Genomic DNA, 19,421 nt, shown 5'->3' on the forward strand with positions numbered 1-19,421 from the left:
ACAAAGATGCCACAAAAAAAGAAAACTACAGGCCAATATCACTGATGAACATAGATGCAAAAATCCTTAACAAAATTCTAGCAATCAGAATCCAACAACACATTAAAAAGATCATACACCATGACCAAGTGGGCTTTATCCCAGGAATGCAAGGATTCTTCAATATCCGCAAATCAATCAATGTTATACACCACATTAACAAATTGAAAAACAAAAACCATATTATTATCTCAATAGATGCAGAGAAAGCCTTTGACAAAATTCAACATCCATTTATGATAAGAACTCTCCAGAAAGCAGGAATAGAAGGAACATACCTCAACATAATAAAAGCGCTATATGACAAACCCACAGCAAACATTATCCTCAATGGTGAAAAATTGAAAGCATTTCCTCTAAAGTCAGGAACAAGACAAGGGTGCCCACTTTCACCATTACTATTCAATATAGTTTTAGAAGTTTTGGCCACAGCAATCAGAGCAGAACAAGAAATAAAAGGAATCCAAACTGGAAAAGAAGAAGTGAAACTCTCACTGTTTGCAGATGACATGATCCTTTACATTGAAAACCCTAAAGACTCCACCAGAAAATTACTAGAACTAATCAATGATTATAGTAAAGTTGCAGGATATAAAATCAACACACAGAAATCCCTTGCATTCCTATACACTAATAATGAGAAAACAGAGAAATTAAGGAAACAATTCCATTCACCATTGCAACGGAAAGAATAAAATACTTAGGAATATATCTACCTAAAGAAACTAAAGACCCATATATAGAAAACTATAAAACACTGGTGAAAGAAATCAAAGAGGACACTAATAGATGGAGAAATATACCATGTTCATGGATTGGAAGAATCAATATAGTGAAAATGAGTATACTACCCAAAGCAATTTATAGATTCAATGCAATCCCTATCAAGGTACCAACGGTATTCTTCACAGAGCTAGAACAAATAATTTCACAATTTGTATGGAAATAAAAAAAACCTCGAATAGCCAAAGCTATCTTGAGAAAGAAGAATGGAACTGGAGGAAGTCAACCTCTACCTGACTTCAGGCTCTATTACAAAGCCACAGTTATCAAGACAGTATGGTACTGGCACAAAGACAGAAATATAGATCAATGGAACAAAATAGAAAGCCCAGAGATAAATCCACACACATATGGACACCTTATCTTTGACAAAGGAGGCAAGAATATACAATGGATTAAAGACAATCTCTTTAACAAGTGGTGCTGGGAAAACTGGTCAACCACTTGTAAAAGAATGAAACTAGAACACTTTCTAACACCATACACAAAAATAAACTCAACATGGATTAAAGATCTCAACGTAAGACCAGAAACTATAAAACTCCTAGAGAAGAACATAGGCAAAACACTCTCCGACATACATCACAGCAGGATCCTCTATGACCCACCTCCCAGAATATTGGAAATAAAAGCAAAAATAAACAAATGGGACCTAATTAAACTTAAAAGCTTCTGCACAACTAAGGAAACTATTAGCAAGGTGAAAAGGCAGCCTTCAGAATGGGAGAAAATAATAGCAAATGAAGCAACTGACAAACAACTAATCTCAAAAATATACAAGCAACTCCTACAGCTCAACTCCAGAAAATAAATGACCCAATCATAAAATGGGCCAAAGAACTAAATAGACATTTCTCCAAAGAAGACATACAGATGGCTAACAAACACATGAAAAGATGCTCAACATCACTCATTATCAGAGAAATGCAAATCAAAACCACTATGAGGTACCATTTCACACCAGTCAGAATGGCTGCGATCCAAAAGTCTACAAATAATAAATGCTGGAGAGGGTGTGGAGAAAAGGGAACCCTCTTACACTGTTGGTGGGAATGCAAACTAGTACAGCCACTATGGAGAACAGTGTGGAGATTCCTTAAAAAACTGGAAATAGAACTGCCTTATGATCCAGCAATCCCACTGCTGGGCATACACACTGAGGAAACCAGAAGGGAAAGAGACACGTGTACCCCAATGTTCATCGCAGCACTGTTTATAATAGCCAGGACATGGAAGCAACCTAGATGTCCATCAGCAGATGAATGGATAAGAAAGCTGTGGTACATATACACAATGGAGTACTACTCAGCCATTAAAAAGAATACATTTGAATCAGTTCTAATGAGATGGATGAAACTGGAACCTATTATACAGAGTGAAGTAAGCCAGAAAGAAAAACACCAATACAGTATACTAACACATATATATGGAATTTAGAAAGATGGTAACAATAACCCTGTGTACGAGACAGCAAAAGAGACACCAATGTATAGATCAGTCTTATGGACTCTATGGGAGAGGGAGAGGGTGGGGAGATTTGGGAGAATAGCATTGAAACATGTATAATATCATGTATGAAACGAGTCGCCAGTCCAGGTTCGATGCACGGTATTGGATGCTTGGGGCTGGTGCACTGGGACGACCCAGAGGGAGGATAGGGGAGGGAGGAGGGAGGAGGGTTCAGGATGGGGAACGCGGGTATACCTGTGTCGGATTCATTTCGATATTTGGCAAAACTAATACAATATTGTAAAGTTTAAAAATAAAAAAAAATAAAAAAAAAAGAACTCATACAACTCAATAGAAAAAAAGAAGCAATCGAATTGAAAAATGGGCAAAGCATAGGAACAGACATACTGATGGCCAATAGGAAGCCCAGCATCATTAATCAGAAAAGGCAAATCAAACACAGTGAGATAACACCTCACATCTATTGGAAAGGCTATTATCAAAAAGATAAGAAAACAAATGCTGTTAAGAATGCAAAGGAAAGGGAACCTTTGTGAATGCTGGTGGGAATGTAAATTTGTGCATTCACTATGGAAAACAGTGAAGCCCCTTTCCTGGTGGCTCAGGCGGTAAAGCATCTGCCTGTAGTGCGGGAGACCCAGGTTCGATCCCTGGGATGGGAAGATCCCCTGGAGAAGCAAATGGTGACCCACTCCAGTACTCTTGCTTGGAAGATTCCATGGACTGAGGAGCCTGGTAGGCTATAGTCCATGGGGTTGCAAAGAGTCGGACACCACTGAGCGACTTCACTTTCACTTTATGGAAAACAGTAGGGAAGTTCCTCAAAGGATTAAAAATAGAACTATCATGTGCCCAAGCAAATCCACTTCTAGGTATTTATCCAAAAACAAAACACTCACTCAAAAGATATACACACCCCATGCTCACTGCATCATCATTAACAATAGCCAAGGTACACAAACAACTTAAGTGTCCACTGACAGATGAATGGATCAACTGTGGCACATGCACACACACACATGCAGACACGCTCAATGTTTATTATTCAGTCATAAAATAAGGAATGAAATCTTGCCATTTGGGATAACATGGATGGACCTTGAGGGCATTAGGCTAAATGCAGTAAGTCAGAGGAAGAAAAATACTGTATGATCTCTCTTACATGTAGAATCATTAAAAAAACAAACAAACCTAACAACTACAAAAAAAAAACAAGCTCCTAGATGATACAGAAACCAGACTCATGGTTCACACAGGTAGGAAGTAGTGGGTGGGAAGTTTTTTTTAATGCAATGTAACTATCTTTTTTGATTCAGCATATATACATATGTATATCTGTATATACATCTATATCTATATGAAGCCTGGATTATTTTATCTATTCATTATAATTTTTGCAGAAATACATAGGAGGTTCTCAATAGTGACCTAAGCACTATATAGGATTCAAAGAGAATGAACAAGGCTGAATCATACAGTATTGGGACTAGGGAAGATGCATGCTAATTAAAAAGAGAGAAACAAACCAGGTCCCTCAACTGAGGAAGAATACTAGATTACAATACAACAAGTGCATACCACAGTGATTTCACCAGTCCTTCTCCTAAAAGGAATGAAAAAAAAAAAAAAAAAAGAACCTGGATTAGGGAGGTTGGAGAGAAGAGGAGAGAGAAAGGAAAGAAACAAGAGGAGAAAGAGTGCTCTAACCTAAGGGAGAGAAACAACACTACGTGAATAGTACGCTGTATCCATGGGAACATTTCCCAAATGTCTTTTAAGATCTTAAGTGTTACATCTGATGATGATGATTCTGATGTCAGAAGATTCCATGCTGAAATAGGTTGGGAAATAGCAAACATATTTGGCTTGAAACAAGTTATATTGACCACAGTTCTTCTTAGAGTCTTTCATATGTTAACGTACATTATAAATTTCCAAAAGAAGAAATACAATACACAGTTTTCCTGAATCATTTGTGCAGCCCTCTCTGGAAAGACATCCTGCATAAGTATAATATATTCCTTGGGGAAATGTAGTAGAGGCAAGAAGTTCTGAGATAAGTACTCAAGATTTCCTGACTGGTGCTCTAAAACCACTTTCCCTTTCTTCATGTGGGGGAAGAATTTGGGGACTATTCTGTTAAGACTAACTGAAAAGCCTTGTAACCTTAAGGTTCCACAGACCTGAGGTGCTGTTCTAGCAAGTGGTATAAAGGGCTCTGGACAATAGGAAAGGAGTGTGAAGAGTCTAGAGAAGCAGATGGGTACAGAGCCTTCAGGATTAGAAGAGGTCTGAGGCGCAGTAGCGAAGAGACTGGTCTCAGTTAGAGAACACATGAGTTCAGCAAAAACAAGCAAGGTCAAATGGACAGAGTGGAAGCCAACAGACAAAGCATCACTGTATCTTAGGTCAGTGAAGGTCTGGCTGATAGGTTATGAAATAGAGAGGTCACAAAACAAGAATGGATACAGAAAGATGGTGCAGAGCCAGATCTTAGCAGCAGAGGAGACATGCTGCACCAAGTCAGAGGCTCCCCTGGACAGAGTGACTCCCTGAATGGAATGGCCTTGTGCTCTGCAGAGGAAAGTAACTAACTGGGAGAGCCGGCTGGAACAGAACAGTGAAAAGAAAACAATCCTGGTCAACCAGACAGCTGCCCAATATAGGAATCTTAGGGATTTTAGATGAAGAAAAAGAAGCAAGGCAAAGAAAATGAAAGTGGCTCAGTCATGTCCGACTACACAGTCCATGGAATTCTCCAGGCCAGAATATTTCCCAACCCAGGGATCGGACCCAGGGTCTCCTTCTCCAGGGGATCTTCCCACAACCCAGGGATCAAACCTAGGTCTCCCGCATTGCGGGCGGATTCTTTACCAGCTGAACCGTAAGGGAAGCCCAAGAATACTGGAGTAGGTAGCCTATCCCTTCTCCAGCAGATCTTCCCTATCCAGGGATCAAACTGGGGCTCTCTTGCATTGCAGGTGGATTTTTTTTTTTTTTTTTACCAACTGAGCTATCAGGGAAGTCCAGGGTAGAAGGAGCTCTAAAGCAGCCCTAAGCATCATCATATGAGAAGGATCTGCACTGGGGCTTTCACAGAAAGGAGCCATGTGATGAGCCAGGAATGACAGAGTGGGGAAGGGTGGGGAGCTTCTCACTGCCTGCCCCACCCTCCTCATTTGGTTCTGGGTTGGCAGAGTCTGAGTGAAACCGAAAGACCAAAAATAAAGAACCAGAAAGAATTTCATAAATCTTTCCCGTAGTTACTTTAAAGTCAAGTTCAAGGCACTATAGATATCTATGTGGGACAGGAAAACAGTGATCCCCCCTGGACAAAGCACTGAAGGAAAAAGCAATGGCCCATAAGACAGAGAATCCTTATTTTGTCTCCAGCACAGCTAGTCTATGATCAGATAACCCTTTATTCCTTAATCTGTCCCATGAAGACACTAATACACGTCTTGCCTCTCTCACTGAGTTAGAGGACCTAAGGAGATGCGAACTCACATCTGTTAGAGCTTCTAAGGGCCATTTTTTAATCTTTGGAGAATCTTCCATTATATGTTTAACTGTGTTTCAGTTTGTTTTTTAAAAGAAGAGGAATCTGGTATCAGGCTTCATCTATAATGCTTGCCAGCATATTTTGAAAGCAATTTCCAGAAATAAAGAAAAAAGAAAAAGACAAATTCCGCCTAGCTGGGTGCCTCAGAAACCACAGTAGGGGCTACTGTACTTTGTTTTCTAGGAATTGATTTTAAAAGTTTTCTGCTTCCCGGGGTGTGTTACCAATATAAAGAGGCTGGGGTAAATTTGACTCTGGTTTTATCAATTCACAGAATTGGTATATTTGAAAGAAAAAGATAAAGGAGACGAGATATTGAAATGCAAGCACAGTCAAGAATTTCCAGTTAAATCCTAATTATTTTAGAATGTACAACTTCTCACACATAAAAGAGAAGCAGTAACTCACTCAGTTATTAAGAGATCTACCCTGATGCATTCCTTTGATAGTAACAATATTTTAGAATAATATCTTCATAGATGCTGATCTGTAGTTTCCTTTTCTAGCCTAACATTTCTCTCAGTACCTTTTGTGAAAACAATTAAGCTTTATTAGATGCTGAAGAATCAATTGCAACTTAAATCACTTTTACCCTGACCAGCAAGGTCACAGTGGAGAGTGCAGATGTCACTGCATAAAGAACAAGGAAAATAAAAGGAAAACAGACTGCAAGCTCACGGGCTCATCAACTGTAACGAGCACATAACAAACGCTATAGAACAAGAGTGCCTTTTAGGGCTGAAGCTGGAATCGTGACACAGCGTGGAGCCTTCCACAGAGACTTGGAAACCTGCACGAATATAAAATGTGCATAACCTTTGGAGGACACCTGAATGTAGCTGGTACATTTTTAAGGCCAAATCTGAGTAAAGTATGAGGGATTCACTGTTTACAGGATTATTTGGTGGGGGGTGGGGGGATGGGGAGAAATACAGATGACAAAGGAACAGATACTTAACTGCTATCAAGCGAGAGTATTTTTTCAATTTCCAGGAATTGAACCCTTTTTAGAAGATTCTGATAAAGAACCTACAATAGCTGTTGGGGCTTCTTCCCTCCAAACTTTCACCTTTGGTAAGATGTCAAACCAAAAAACTTTTTGTATGTGCAATGAACACCATTTTTACCTCGCACTCAGCTTCACCATGCCAACATTTCCTTGTATTAGCTTTATCTGTGTACAAGAAACTGCAGACTTCATGACATTTCACTCAAAAAATTTCAGCATGTGTCTCCTAAGAAAAAGGATGTACCCAGACATAACCATAACACCATGGCACCATATATCATCCATATTAAAATATCGCTGGTATCTTTTATACCTGACACTATTTTTTCTTTTTCTAATCCAAGATCTCATATCTTAATTATGATATTTCTTTAGTTTTCCTTAACTGCTCAAGATTAAATCTTCTAAAAGAAGATTTCATGACACTGATATTTTTGAAGAAGCCAAATCAGTGGTTGCTTCTAGAATGTCCTACAACTTGGATTTGATTGTTTTCTCAAGATTAGAGTCAGTTACATTAAGATTAATGTTTTAGGCAAGACACTACATAGGTGATGCTGCGTCCTTCTCAGTGTATCATATCAGGAGGCAGACGATGTTCATCTGTCCCATTACTGGTGATGCTGTTTGATCACTTGGATAAGGTGGTGTATGCTAGATCTCTCTATGATAAAGGTGTTTTTTCCCTTTGTAATGATTAAGTACAGTAATCTGGCATAATATTTGTTTCTCAACAACCTTCTATTCAATGTGTGCAGCATCCACTGATGATCTCTGCTTGAATTACTTCGTTAGTGACTGCCAAACGGTAATTCTCTAACTCTGTCATAACTTACACAATTTGGTGATTCTTCTGTAATATGACTGTAGCTTCAGGATTGATCATTTTTATTTAATGTATTATAATCCATTAGCATTACTCTTTTTGATGTTCAAACTGCCCCAAAAGTGGTTAGTAGGATACCATCGAAATAGTTGATAAAAGGAGAGAAACAAAAGGCAAAAGAAAGAAGGCAAGACACACCCATCTGAATGCAGAGTTCCAAAGAACAGCCAAGGAGTGGTAAGAAAGCCTTCCTCAGCGATCAACGCAAAGAAATAAGAGGAAAACAATAAAATGGGAAAGACTAGAGATCTCTTCAAGAAAATCAGAGATACCAAGGGAACATTTCATGCAAAGATGGGCACAATAAAGGACAGAAATGGTATGGACCTAACAGAAGCAGAAGATATTAAGAAGAGGTGGCAAGAATACACAGAAGAACTATACAAAAAAGATCTTCACGACCCAGATAATCACGATGGTGTGATCACTCACCTAGAGCCAGACATCCTAGAGTATGAAGTCAACTGGGCCTTAGGAAACATCACTACAAACAAAGCTAGTGGAGGTGATAGAATTCCAGCTGAGCTATTTCAAATCCTAAAAGATGATGCTGTTAAAGTACTACACTCAATATGCCAGCAAAGCCACTGCTGTTTTCCAAATTTGGCCACAGCAGTGGCCACAGGAAAAGGTCAGTTTTCATTCCAATCCAAAAGAAAGGCAATGCCAAAGAATGTTCAAATTACCACACAACTGCACTCATCTCACACACTAGCAAAGTAATGCTAAAAATTCTCCAAGCTAGGCTTCAACAGTACATGAACCAAGAACTTCAAGAGGTTCAAGCTGGATTTAGAAAAGGTAGAGGAACCAGAGATCAAATTGCCAACATCCACTGAATCACAGAAAAAGCAAAGAGAATTCCAGAAAAACATCTATTTCTGCTTCACTGACTATGCTAAAGCCTTTGACTGTGTGAATCACAACAAACTGTGGAAAATTCTTAAAGAGATGGGAATATCAGACCATCTTACCTGGGAATCCTGCATGCAGGTCAAGAAGCAACAATTAGAACTAAACATGGAACAGCAGACTGGTTCTGAATTGAGGAAGGAGTACGTCAAGGCTGTATACTGTCACCCTGCTTATTTAACGTAGATGCAGAGTAATTCCGGGTTGGATGAAGCACAAGCTGGAATCAAGATTGCTGGGAGAAATATCAAGAACCTCAGATATACAGATGACACCGCCCTTATGGCAGAAAGCAAAGAGGAGCTAAAGAGCCTCTTGATGAAAGTGAAAGAGAGTGAAAAAGCTAGCTTAAATCTCAACATTCAAAAAACAAAGATCATGGCATCCAGTCCCATCACTTCATGGCAAATAGATAGGGAAACAATGGAAACAGTGACAGAGTTTATTTTCTTGGGCTCAAAAATCACTGCAGATGGTGTCTGCAGCCATGAAATTAAAATACACTTGCTCCTTGGAAGAAAACTTTGACAAACCTCGGCAGCATATTAAAAAGCAGAGATATTACAATTATTAATATGTAATACAGATATTACATATTACCTTTGCCGACAAAGGTCCATACAGTCAAAGCTGTGATTTTTCCAGTAGTTATATATGGATGCAAGATTTGGACCATAATGAAGGCTGAGCACAGAAGAATTGACACTTTTGAACTGTGGTGCTGGAGAAGACTCTTGAGAGTCTTGAACTCTCAAGACCCTTAAAATGCAAGGAGATCAAACCAGTCAGTCCTAAAGGAAATCATTCCTATATACTCATTGAAAGGACTGATGCTGAAGCTCCAATACTTTGGCCACCTGATCAGATCAGATCAGTCGCTCAGTCGTGTCCGACTCTTTGCGACCCCATGAACTGCAGCACGCCAGGCCTCCCTGTCCATCACCAACTCCCAGAGTTCACTCAGACTCACATCCATCGAGTCAGTGATGCCATCCAGCCATCTCATCCTCTGTCGTCCCCTTCTCCTCCTGCCCCCAATCCCTCCCAGCATCAGAGTCTTTTCCAATGAGTCAACTCTTCCCATGAGGTGGCCAAAGTACTGGAGTTTCAGCTTTAGCATCATTCCTTCCAAAGAAATCCCAGGGCTGATCTCCTTCAGAATGGACTGGTTGGATCTCCTTGCAGTCCAAGGGACTCTCAAGAGTCTTCTCCAACACCACAGTTCAAAAGCATCAATTCTTCGGTGCTCAGCCTTCTTCACAGTCCAACTTTCACATCTGTATATAACCACAGGAAAAACCATAACTTTCCTTCCAAGAAGTAAGCATCTTTTAATTTCATGGCTGCAATCACCATCTGCAGTGATTATGGAGCCCAGAAAAATGAAGTCAGCCACTGTTTCCACTGTTTCCCCATCTATCTGCCATGAAGTGATGGGACCAGATGCCATGATCTTCGTTTTCTGAATGTTGAGCTTTAAGCCAACTTTTTCACTCTCCTCTTTCACTTTCATCAAGAGGCTTTTTAGTTCCTCTTCACTTTCTGCCATAAGGGTGGTGTCATCTGCATATCTGAGGTTATTGATATTTCTCCCAGCAATCTTGATTCCAGTTTGTGTTTCTTCCAATCCAGCGTTTCTCATGATGTACTCTGCATATAAGTTAAATAAACAGGGTGACAATATACAGCCTTGACGTACTCCTTTTCCTATTTGGAACTAGTCTATTGTTCCATGTCCAGTTCCAACTTTTGCTTCCTGACCTGCATACAAATTTCTCAAGAGGCAGATCAGGTGGTCTGGTATTCCCATCTCTTTCAGAATTTTCCACAGTTTATTGTGATCCACACAGTCAAAGGCTTTGGCATAGTCAATAAAGCAGAAATAGATGTTTTTCTGGAACTCTCTTGCTTTTTCCATGATCCAGCAGATGTTGGCAATTTGATCTCTGGTTCCTCTGCCTTTTCTAAAACCAGCTTGAACATCAGGAAGTTCACGGTTCACATATTGCTGAAGCCTGGCTTGGAGAATTTTGAGCATTACTTTACTAGAGTGTGAGATGAGTGCAATTGTGCAGTAGTTTGAGCATTCTTTGGCATTGCCTTTCATGATGAGCCAACTCATTGGAAAAGACCCTGATGCTGAGAAAGATTGAAGGCAGGAGGAGAAGGGGACGACAGTGGACAAAATGGTTGGGTGGCATCACCAACTCAATGGACGTGAGTTTGAGCAAGCTCTGGGACATAGTGAAGGACCGGGAAGCCTAGCGTGCGGCAGTCCAGGGGGTTGCAAAGAGTCGGACACGACTGAGTGACTGAACAACAATGAAGGACAGCATCAGGCTGGCTCCCGTGTCATTTCAGTGTTGTCCCCATTCGTTTTTGAGCAGTTCTTTGCCTTGTTCTTGCCCTGAAACTGAAAGACATCTCTGCACAGAGTGCTGCGAAGTTTTATTAGGGCATGCACTTAAGAGACCAAAATCTGGGCGCCAGGTATGCTCACTGCTGCTTGTTGTCACTGTCTCAAGCCCCTTCAGTGGGCAGAGCCAGCAAATGTATTTCTAGAATAATTCATGAGTTTACCTACAAATCACTAAGAAAATGTTAGGCCACCCAAAAGAAGACATAGGAAGCAACAGAGAACATTGTTCCCACCCTAAAGCTGAGAAAAAGCCTGATAATCTACAGAATCATAATTTTTCTTAAGCTCTTCAGAGAGTTGAGAATACAAGAAAACAAAATAACCTAAATTCCCAACAGAAGGCCCTCCAGAGGAGAGACAGGCCATGAGAAGGGTTCTGCCCATGGCAGAACATGAGATTAAGAGGCAGCCACTATACAAACACCAACGATGAAACCAGGCGCTGTCCCACATGCTTTTATTCGCTCTTCTGGTATTCAAAACAACTGTATAAGATAAAAAAATTACTTGTGGGTCAAACGTAACCAACAGAGGAACTAAAAATCATGATACAACTATATTGAGAGGCAATGTAGAGGACTTCTGATACGTAAGAGAGGCCAAGAGATAAGGCCTAAAACTGATAAACTGAACTGTGTGTGCATGCTCAGTCGCTCTACCGTGTCTGACTCTTCGTGATCCCGTGGACCATAGCCCACCGGGCTTCTCTGTCCATGAATTTTTGCAGGCAAGAATACTGGAGTGGGTTGCCATTTCCTTCTCCAGGGGATCTTGCCAGCATAGGGATTGAACCCGTGTCTCCTGGATCGGCAGGCAGGTTCTTTACCACCGCGCCACCTGGGACGCCTCCTACACGAATTTCATGGGAAAATGGTTATGATGCAAATTTCAAATTTTGTGGGGGGTTTTTAAACTGCAATTTTAAAAAGTAGCATCACAGGTATACTAATTAGTGGTAACAGCTAGAATAACCAGGTAAAATTATTTTCTATGTGGAGTTATACTTCAGATAGGAAAGGGTAAGATGAGGAATTGGTTTCATTCTAACATTATTTGAACTATTACATTTTTTTAAATATGTATTAGCTTGTAATTTTTTCTAACTCTGATGAAAAGACCTCCTTACCTTTATCTGTAAGACATCAAGTGGAACTGTCTCTCCTTTCACAATGGCAAGTGTAGCATCTGTAATATGTCTAAAAGGTAACAAGAAGGAAATTATTACGTTGTGAAGAATAAGCAGCAGTACCCCCAAGACACACACACCCACGTTTACACACACTCACCACCCCCAAAACCATTCCTGCCCAGAGTACCAACAGATGAATTAGGAAAAAGACATATCCCTTCGAAATACCCCCAAGAAAACAGAATGAAGGAGTACAAAAGAATTGCTGATACACATAGAGTGGAAGGCTCTGATACAGACTCAAAAAGAAGGCTTCAGCAAAGAGAAGTTTATAGGAAGCACTGATCATTTATTTACTTCACACTTACTGAGGGTCTGCATTGTGTCCAACTCTTATCATTGGAAATTATGATAAATAAATAACATCTTTCATTCATTGTAACAAAGTCAAGCACTTCAAAAACCATACAGCTTTTTACTCTAATAATCTGAAGGATAACTAAAGGACAGGACTGGGCCTCCCTGGTTGGCTCAGTGGTAATGAATCCGCCTGCCAGCGCAGGAGACATGAATTCGATGCCCTGATTCAGGAAGATTCCAAATGCTGCAGAGCAACTAAGCCCATGTGCCCCAATACCAAGCCTGTGCTCTAGAGCCAGGGAGCCGCAAGTGCTGAGCTCGCGTGCCGCAAGTACTACAGCCCGTGTGCCCTGGAGCCCGTGTGCCCTGGAGCCCGTGCTGCACAAGAGAAGTCACCACGATAAGTCCACACACCGCAACTAGAGAGCAGCCCCTACTTGCCCCAATTAGAGAGAAGTCCACATAGCAACAGAGACCCAGCACAGCCATAAATAAAAATAAACAATAACATTATTTTAAAAAAGAAAAAAAAGCAACTACGTATCTCTGGTGTGGGGATTACATTCAAAAAAAGAAAAAAATAATAAAGGCCAAGATTCATTGAAGTTATTTTAGAAAAATATAATACATCCTCAAAATATACACATTAGTGCTTGGATGACTTTCTGGGTTCCCTAGTAAGCAAGCTGAAACTTAATAAACAACCTCATTTACTTTCTCAAATTTCTCTTTATCCCATTTTCCCCTCCAAGACAGATGCTATGTGGGAAGCAGGTAGAAGTCTAGAAAATGAGATTCAATTTAGGAGAAAGCAAGATGCATGATCACCGGTTCAGATTAATTCGATATAAATATATTAATTTCAAAGGAAGTTATAAGAAAGAATCCTAAAGTTCCGTGCTTGCTCTGAGTGGTACCTAGCACATTAAGAGGTTTAAGAAGTGCTTTTGAGAGGCTGACCTTTAAAAAATGTTCTGACTGAAAAATGCCTTTCCATATTAATTTTTTTCAAAATTGCTTGGCAGAAGATGGTTAACATGCAACCTTAAATTTGTCATCCTCTGGCAATAATTGAAAGTTCTAAATAAAGCTGCCCTGTAGCATGGAACAGCTATTTTTTAGGCTTATTTATCGGCAACATTCCGAATTCAAAATTCCTTTTTCTTCTGTAGTAATTATGGTACAACAAATCTTGACAGCAATGCAAAAAGCAAAGCCTTGTTCTTTTAAATAGCCTCAGGCACCTGCCATGTTAAGAGGGTCTACAAAATTCTGAACCCAGGGCAGACCGACTTAATTACCTAAGAGCCCTGGGGCATGCTTATAAATTAAGTTTTAAAAATCTTCAAATTATAAATAGAAGCAGCAACAACATTAGTTTAACTACAGGGAAAATCAGCTCTCAAGACACTGAGGGCTACCTAAGGACTTGAGGGCGGGCGCCCAGCACAGACCCTGGCTTTGGATAGGTGAGGGATTCTCCCAGGAATGCCGTCTGCCTCTGCATTGCTGACATATTCGGTAACGCTGGCAAGCAGTTTGAATAATCTACACTGACAGGCGGAAAGAACAGCTATCACAAGTGATCAAGACCCGAACCAGACAGGATTTGTCTCTGACAAGCAAAAACGTTTAACTCACTGGGTGTCATATTTATTGTCCCTCCGAAATTCTAAACCAGGGGAAAATATACAGCAAAAAGAAATGCCACGTTCGGCTGCAGGAAGACTGGTAAAGGACTGAATAGATGAAGACTTGAGGCATGAGGGACATTTTAATAAAGACCTGATATTAGTGTATGTCTACATTTGTGCCTAATCTGTGATATATGGACCAAGGCTTTTATCTAAAACAAAGAACTGAATTGTTAAAAGATATAGGATGACTCCTAAAATTAAACAGCAATAATAAATCCATAAAACCAGTCGATTCAAAATCCGCAAGCAGAACTGGACAGCCACATGCAGAAGAATGAAACTGCACCACTAGCTTACACCAGACGCAAAGATAAACTCAAAATGGTTTAAAGACCTGAATGTAGTAAGACCTGAAACCATAAAACTCCTAAAAGAAAAGAGGGTAAGCTTCTTGACGTAAGACTTGGTGATGATTTCTGAATCTGAAACCAAAAGCAACAAAAGCAAAAATAAAAAAGTGGGACTACATTATACTAAAAACCTTCTGGAGAGCAAAGGAAACCAGCAACAAAATGAAAAGGCAACCTGAGGAATGGGAGGAAATATTTGCAAGTCATATATTTGCTAAGTGGTTAATATCCAAAACATATAAATATCTCATACAACAGAGGAAAAAAAAATCCACTTGAAAAATGACCAGATGATTGGAGCAGACATTTTTCCAAAGAAGACATACAGATGGCCACATGTACATGAAAAGATGGCCCGGAAGCATGAAACTTCAGGGAAAAGCAAATTGAAACACATAGAGATATCCCCTCATACCCGTGAGAACGGCTATTATCAAAAAGATAAGAAATAACAAGTGTTATGGAGGATGTGGAGAAAAGGGAACCCTTGTTCACTGTTGGTGGGAATGTTAAATTGATACAGCCACTGTGGAAAACAGTATGGAGATTCCTCAAAGAGTTAAAAATAGAACTACGATACAATTCAGCAAGGCCACTTCTAGCTATTTATCCAAAGAAAACAAAAGCACTAACTCTCAAGATATATGCACCATATTTGTTGCAGCATTATTTACAATAGCTAAGATATGGAAACAAGCCAAGTGTCCACTGACAGGTGAATGGATAGAGAATATGTGATACATGTATATGTTCGTGCACACACACAGTATTCAGCAATACAAAAGAATGAAATTATGCCATTTGCAACAGCATGGATGAACTGGAGGGTGCTACGCTAAGTGAAGTTAAGTCAGACAGAGAAAGACAAATACTATATGATCTCACTTACATGTGGGTGGCATCTAATGACACGGAACAGATTGGTGTTTGTCAGAGGTGGGGTGAGAGAGGCGGGCAAAACAGGTGAAGGGGGTCAAAAGTTACAAAATAAGTAAGTTGTGGGGACGGAAGGTATAGCGTGGCAACTAATGCTAATACTGTGCTGTATGTCTGAAAGTTTTAAAGAGAGCATATCTTAAAAGCTCCCCTTGTAAGGGAAAAAATTCTGTAACTACTGTCAGGTGGCAGATGTCAACTACACTTACTGTGGTGATATACACATATTGAATCATTGTGTGGTACATCTGAGACGAATATATTGTTGTATGTCCATTACACTTTAAAAGAAAAATCCCAAAGCAGAAATAAAAAAATAATCCAAAACAGAAAATCACTTGCATATTGTTATTGTCATTGATTCGGAAGGTTATAAACAGAAATGCCTTGAGAATATTTCAGTTCATTCATTCAACAAACACTATTTATTGACCTCTCCAATGTGTCACAAAGCCTTAATGATCAGGCATTTAAAAAGGATAACCAACAAGGACCTACTGAATAGCACAGGGAACTCTGAGCAATGTTATGTGACAGCCTGGACAGGGGGTAGTTTGGAGGAGAAGAGATACATGTATATGCATGGCTAAGTCCCCTCACTGTTCACCTGAAATTATTAACAACATTGTTAATTGGCTATATCCTAATACAAAACAAAAAGTTTAAAAAATAAACAAAGATCAGGCAACTGACAATAAGAACCTGATAAGGATGTGTCCAAGATTCTATTTCTAATCAAAGTCACAACTCAAATTCAAGATTCCCATCTTCTTGAAAGACTCAATTTTTGTTTACATAATGCTTTCAAAAGAAAAGTGCAATGGTAACAATTTGCCTGACTCCTGAAGACAGTGGTAGACTCACAGCAATTTAATTTAGATGTCAGGGCTGCACTGCTTTCTGTCTACTCTCTCTGTACTGTCTTCTACTTTAGGCGTTCACTAAAGGAGGTAACTATATTTGGTTGTTTTAGCTCCTTATATTATCAAGGTAATGGAGCCAAGACTGCTGGCTCGGTCTCCATGGGGGATTTGCTATTTGTCATCATGCATACTTAACGCAAACAAATGAGCACTGCGAATCTGTCTTCACCAGAGGATCTTACAGCACAAAGGCACACAAACAGTACGCCTGGATCAGCAAAGCTAACTTCATAAGAAAAAAAGGACATCAGTATTCATTGCCATACCTCACCTGGGGACTTAATATTAGATCACCAGGGTCCCACCACCCAACAGAGAAACTTCCCAATCAACCGAATGCTTGAACTCTGATCTCCTCCTCTTAATGATCTGAAGTTTCAGGCTAGCAAAACTCAAAAAGAAAACTGTATCACACATGCGGATCTGCCATTCCCAGGCTCTCTCACCCACAAATGCTACCATCCCACACTGACAACCTACTGGACTTTGTTTCCACTTTCGGCAAAGAGTGTCTGACTCAAACTACTGGTCTGGCCCAGTGGGATGAATCCGATGGGAATCTTACTGAAGGTAGCCTGGGGGGAAGAAAATGAGAGGGAAGTTTTATTGTTATGGTCAGAAAATGAGATTGAACAAAGAGGCACAGATGTGTCCATAAAACAAAGTAAGTGACCCTGGCCCTGCCTCCCTGTCTTCCTTCCCACGCCCCTAGACCAGCCATCATGCAATCCTGAGGAAGCAGTTTCTACAACAAGGCAGTTCATGAACAACAAAACTTCAAATTTGGAAGAAATACTTGAATACTCACTAATACCAATGGGTTGAAAGAAATTTGGTTAAGAAAATGAGTGTCTTGGATATTACGTAACTGCATGACTGTGACAGAGTATATTACTTTGCCACACTATTTGACAAAGTTGCAGATAAAATTCAATTTAAAAAGTCTAACATTGGTATAGTGACTGAGGACAGGTGAAACTGCCTTGTAAACTACTGCAAGTATAAACAAGGCTAAGAGAAAATGCAAGGTCAAATAGCAGAAGAATGGCATCGCAGAGGACTTAACTAAATGCTACAAATACTAATAGATACTGTAAGGTTCTAAAGACTATTTTGAGCTCAATCTATTATTACTAAGGGACTGTGAAGGATCTTCTTCCTTGTGGTTACTTTCTTTTTTCTTGTTGTATTTCTTATTTAAAATACTTTAAATTATTGTAGAAAAGTGGATAAAATAATCTCACAACACCCATGTAACTAAGACCCAGATTTGGCAAATATTACATTTTGCCATATTTGCTTCAGAGTTTTAAGAGAGAAATTGATGCAGATGCAGTTCAAGTCCCTTCTCACCCTCTTCCTCTTTCCCTTCCCCCAAAGGAAACCAGCCATCCATCATCATAAACTTGGTACAATTCCTTTCCATCCACGTTATTATCCTTTGACTACACAGTTGATGCTTCCATCAACAGTATCTTTGTTCTCTGAATTTTAAAACTTTGGAGAAATGCATAACATGCTTTGGCAACCTGACTTTTTTATTGAATATTTTTTAGATTTACCACGTAGATGTTTGTAAGTCTAGTTCATTCATTTTAACTGTTGTGTGGCTTCCAACATATGAATATATCACGGTTTATTAATGAAGGAATCCTTTGAGAAAAAGATTTTATAAGGAAATTTTATAGTTTAAACAACTCTTGGTTTAAAAAAAAAAAAAAAAAAAAAAACATTGGATATTCTAGATTCCCAAAGCAGGAAAAGTCCACCACGGGTTAATAAAAGTGTTCTATGACAGGCAGATTTTACTTTCTAAAATCCAAGGAAGCAAAACTTGTTCCCACCTTAAAACATGAAATAGGGAGGAAAGTAGGGAGGGAGTGAGGAAGGGAGGAATAAAGAAAGAGGAGTAAAGAAAAAGTCAAAATGCAATTATTCTTATTTTAAAGCTCACCTCATCTTCTCTTCGAAGAACTCCAGTAATAACCTAAAAATGTTTAAAAAAATTATTATAAACACCTTGTAGTTCCTTTATCATAAAATAATTGGATTCAATTTTCATGGACCACAAACTTGTTCCTGTTTTCTTCCTAGAAACTATGTCAAAAGATGTATTGGTTCTTAAAACACAAACCATTCTCCAATAAGATCAGAGCTAAATTAGGTTTTATTCTTCACCTGGGATCAATAGGACTATAAAGACTAAGATAAAATAATTATGAAACCTCCACATTATATTAGCAAAATTATGTTTTAAGTTCGATAAGATGGGTCACTCAGAAGCCTGCTCTCAATAAAAGTTTCTTATCGATGAATACAAAGACAACGAGAATTGTGTTCCCTCTATAAAAAGACATTTTTAATTTTAATTTTTACATAATTTACTTTTCACTTTTAAACTATAACGCACAAGTCTTGTAAAAACTGTAAAAAATACCTGAAGAAAAAATACTTCCTCATTAACCCACCAGACATCATTAGTGAGTTGTTTACATTCTGTTACATTTCTCTCCAATTCCTTTTTTTTTTAATCAGGGCATAGTTTTATGACTAGATTATACCAGATACACAATTTGGTTATCTTTCTTAAAAACATTTTGTGAAGTCAAGGCCGATGCCAATCTTCTCCGCCATCTCCTGCCGCCCTGAACTTTGGGATGAAATGGGGCTCTGCTGTGGCCCACTTCATTCTTTGCTGGCATGCTATCTGTTTTCTTCACACTTCATTAAAAAGCCATAAAAACAATTACAAGATCATTAGCACAGCCTTTTTAAAGAAGCAGCTTACTAAGGCTCACATGGTTGCTAAATTAAACACAGGACAATGCCCTGCCTGCTGGGAGCTCTTGACCCACAAACACCAGGAAACCAGAGGCAGAGGCAAAAGGCAAGAAATGAGGTCCGGAGGCAGCGTCTACACAGGCCGGGCGACTGGGGGGAGGGGCC

General features: G+C 39.4%; 1 protein-coding gene across 19 annotated transcripts in view; it reads right to left on the reverse strand.

Moving 5' to 3' along the window:
* AGK (acylglycerol kinase) overlaps positions 1 to 19,421 on the reverse strand; it is a 137,714-nt gene that overhangs the window by 29,651 nt on the left and 88,642 nt on the right. For all 19 annotated transcript variants that reach the window (XR_015161968.1, XR_015161969.1, XM_086395181.1 and 16 more), the window contains 3 exons: positions 18,430 to 18,462; positions 16,956 to 17,050; positions 12,207 to 12,276 (listed from right to left, as the gene is read on the reverse strand). Coding sequence is in view for 17 of the 19 variants with exons in the window: in XM_086395181.1 (XP_086251307.1) it covers positions 12,207 to 12,276; positions 16,956 to 17,050; positions 18,430 to 18,462 (198 nt within the window). In the remaining 2 variants the exon portion in view is untranslated. The remainder of the gene's footprint in view (positions 1 to 12,206; positions 12,277 to 16,955; positions 17,051 to 18,429; positions 18,463 to 19,421) is intronic.

Source organism: Bos grunniens, chromosome 4 (genome assembly GCF_055505025.1).
Source record: "Bos grunniens cultivar Pamir isolate PY7600 chromosome 4, Bosgru_T2T1.0, whole genome shotgun sequence".
In the NCBI taxonomy this organism is placed as follows: Eukaryota; Metazoa; Chordata; class Mammalia; order Artiodactyla; family Bovidae; genus Bos; species Bos grunniens.